Here is a 3,878-nt window from a genome sequence, read left to right on the forward strand (position 1 = left end):
ATAGATCATTATTGAGATTTTCAAATCGGATTCTGTATCTTGTTTAAACGCTCGGAAAGTGATCATAACGTAGCATAAAAGATTATGGGAAATTTTTATATTACTCGGCCACTTTGGCGTGAGGTGGTGTCGGTAGGTTTTGGGTACATCAAGAGCGCTTCGCACAAAATAAAGTTACACATTTTAGAAGAGATTTGAGAGCAATATGTCTGTTAATGAAATATTAAATATTAAATTAATTCCGACTTTTTTACAGCGAGACAAAATATTGTTAAGTGTCTTATAACATTTATCGAAGCGACGTTGTTGTCCTAGTTTCGAAAAGCATCATATTGTGATTGTACATATATATAACAAATTCTTACTGTTTTTTATAAAAAAACTGTTAATGGGAAAATGTAGTATTTATTACGTGCATTACTCCTACAAATATGTATTCCACATCTTCCCTCTTATAAAAATTCATCAGTCGTGTAAGTATAATTGTAATATTGTAAACACACAATCTTTTGATTTGCAACTGTAACTCTTGTTATTTAATTAATGCCGCTTTTTTCATCTATAATTATTTTTTTTATAGTTCTTATGATGCTTCGTTTATTTTTTAATTCAACATCGTTGGTAATTTCAGTTTAAATAATGTTCATAAATCGTGAAAAATGCGAGCACACAATATAGAAATGGACATGGAGGAGATACTGATGGAAAGAATCTCTAGCATTGTTTTTATTAAATAATTTATTACTTATCTAATAATTCTATTAAATATATTTGTATAAAGCTGTCAATCCATATACGTTATTTTTGACAAATTTGTACACAAATATACATATAATAGGTATATAACAATAAGAATAAATTACAAGTAGCTATATGTTGATTGAGATAATATTACAGTTTTAAGGTTATTATTGTATACATTTATATTATTGTAAATTTAAGAGATTTCTTCTATATATCTATTTTCTATGGATTCAGACGCCTTTTTCAGAGTCTCCGCAAGAGTTTCAAACACTTCCTCTTTGTACTCTAATATTTGTTTCGAATTAAGATTACTTCTATGATCGAATCCTTGTGTCTCTAAAAAGTATTGTACTAGAGACCATACAATATTTCTAAATTCTAAGAGCACATTAGCAGTTCTAGATAAAAGAACAAAGATTTAAACAGATTATTATATGCTATATATTACATACTAAACAGGAAAAAAAGATATAGAAATACTCACTCTTTATCACAAACAAATCTTACAGTTTGATGCGCATTGACATTAATTACAAGTTTTACCTTGTTATCATCTAACTAAAAATCGAAAAATGTATTATAAATTGTATAATGTTATTTACTTCCTTATACTGCTGTATTGAATCATAAGATTTAATTATTTAATTACCTCATGACACTGAACCTTTTTTTGGTTAAAAAGTAATACTGTCAAAGGTGATATTATACTTGTTTCACGAATCACCGTGCTACGTCTTACATCACAGTGCGCAGCATTAAAATATGTTAAGAAAGAACTCGGCCAAACTTTCCGCTTATAATTAACACTTTCCCCCGAAATTACTACTTTAACATGATGTCTGTTTAAAAATAAAATTAAATGATGATTATAAACGATAATGTTATAAATGATCTTTAAACTTGAATCTACGAATATAAAATTTACTTACTGTGTTCGAAGTTCATTAACGCCTTTTCTCAGAATTCCATTCTTATATCCCGAATCTTTATGTTCTATCAATTGTTGCGTAGCAGAATATAATATAGCTCGCACTAATTCGTCATTATTTTCAAATTTGTTTGCTATATCAGATTTATTGCGATCGTGATCATGCAATAGAGTTTTGCTCAACATGCGACACTGGATCAACTGTTGGATAAATGTATTTCGTATTTCTGCAAAATTATAATTTCGTACAATTTAAAAACGAGATTTTATTGATTGTATGGATAATTTGATTTAATGAATACACACAAGTAATTCAACAATAATTTTTTTATATACTTTGTACTTACGATTCAATATTTGTATTCTGATTGGCCGTATCATCATGTCTTTACAAAATTTTCTTATTAAATGTGGAGCTGTTTCATTAAAATTGACCCATTGTTTAAATATCCATGCTATTGCAATATGATCGCTAGATGGATGGTACATTCTTTTATTTTGCCTAATTTGAAGCTTGTGATCCAGTATATCGTAAAAAAGATTATCTTCACCAGAAAAAAGACTTGCTATCGTTATCACAGGATACATACAGCTGTTGTTAAAACGGAAATATTTAGAATAGAGAAAAATAATCAAAAGATTGATTCAAATGTATATTACTATTTATACTTACTTGAAGATAGAAGAATATACCATGGCTTTACTAAATTTAGGATGCGTTGGGAATAGTGCCATTCGTTTGCCTAGAGCCGTAAGATTCTCTTCATCATCTATAACTCCGAGATTTATTAAGGTTCTTATTGCCTTTCGTATTGCAGTTGAAGTAGGCGGTTCCAGAAATCCACTAAAAAATTCCTCCGCCTTTTCGTCCGTGTATGTTTTACTGTTAAGTATTACTTTTTCCAATGGATTGCATAATAACTCCGGTAATGGATGCGCCTGTAATTTTTCATATTCTTTCTTTGAAATTAAATGAAAACTTTCACCAGGTTTAACTCGTCCAGCTCTCCCTTTCCTGCATAACAAATTAATTACCATCTCAATGTAAAATAATTTCAAAATAATATATACATTTAAATGCAATTTTTTAAATGCTCCTTTTTATGCTCCTCCCAAATGTAAATAACGAAATTATATAATTTGTTTATTCTTGATAATTACCTTTGCAGAACGTTTGCTCGAGAAACCCAACAATTCCTTATACTAAGTAAATCTTTGTTATTATCCCAATGAGATTCTTTTCGTAAGGCAGAATCTACAACGTAAACTACATCACTAATCGTAATGCCTGTTTCAGCAATATCCGTGGCCAAGATAATTTTCCGTACATTCTCCGGTATATGTTGAAAAATTTTTCGCTGCTCGTTGTGTGATATTTTGGAATGCATCGGCAAAATCAAATGTTTTTCATTATAGGACGATGTATCTTCGAGCATGCTTTGCACCTTCACGATTTCATTCCAACCTGGTAAGAAGCACAAAATAGCACCGGGCGGCTTATGCGACGAGATCCATTTTATGACTTGTACTATTTTTTCAATATCAACTGAAAGTTTTTCGACTTCATCATTTTCATAGCGATTTTTGGGTACATATGTTTTGTATCTCTGGATATTTGGTAAATGCTCGATATCCTCCAAGAAATGCATTTTTACGGCAAACAGTTTACCAGGTATTCGTACAGCGGGACAATCGAAATACTGTTGAAATATATGCGTATTTATAGTCGCCGACATTATTAGTACTTTTAAATTAGGATTTTTCTGTAAGACTCTCTTGAGTAGAGTCATTAGCATGTCGGTATCGATCTGGCGTTCGTGCGCCTCGTCCAAAATAACATGTGAACACCCTTCTAAACTAGGATTGGTCTGCAATTTTCTCAGTAGCATACCAGTGGTGCAAAAAACTATCGCACCGGGTTCCTTCGGCAATGCTTGTTCTAGTCTCACGTGAAAACCTATAACATCTCCCACGTGCTCTTTTCTTTCGTACGCAATACGATCTGCCAAAGAGATCGCCGAAATTCTACGAGGCTGTGATACTAATATATTGCAATCTGTAGCATTACCATTTTTCGCGAAAGCATCTAATATAAATTGAGGTACTTGTGTAGTTTTGCCACAACCTGTATCACCTTCTATCAATAGAATTCGATGGTTTTCCAGCTGAGAGAGAATTTCATCCCTGTGAAAAACAAATTATATAT

General features: G+C 31.3%; 1 protein-coding gene across 1 annotated transcript in view; it reads right to left on the reverse strand.

Moving 5' to 3' along the window:
- Nucleotides 1–937: 937 nt before the first annotated feature.
- Nucleotides 938–3,878, reverse strand: part of LOC105622445 (putative ATP-dependent RNA helicase DHX30) — a 6,674-nt gene continuing 3,733 nt past the window's right edge. Inside the window, exons 2-8 of the mRNA XM_012203863.1 lie at nucleotides 2,834–3,856; nucleotides 2,346–2,687; nucleotides 2,020–2,264; nucleotides 1,674–1,899; nucleotides 1,394–1,583; nucleotides 1,229–1,302; nucleotides 938–1,142 (exon numbers count right to left, since the gene is read on the reverse strand). Of these exons, the coding sequence (XP_012059253.1) occupies nucleotides 938–1,142; nucleotides 1,229–1,302; nucleotides 1,394–1,583; nucleotides 1,674–1,899; nucleotides 2,020–2,264; nucleotides 2,346–2,687; nucleotides 2,834–3,856 (2,305 nt within the window). The remainder of the gene's footprint in view (nucleotides 1,143–1,228; nucleotides 1,303–1,393; nucleotides 1,584–1,673; nucleotides 1,900–2,019; nucleotides 2,265–2,345; nucleotides 2,688–2,833; nucleotides 3,857–3,878) is intronic.

The sequence above is a fragment of the Atta cephalotes genome, assembly GCF_000143395.1.
Source record: "Atta cephalotes unplaced genomic scaffold scaffold00044, whole genome shotgun sequence".
Taxonomy (NCBI): Eukaryota; Metazoa; Arthropoda; class Insecta; order Hymenoptera; family Formicidae; genus Atta; species Atta cephalotes.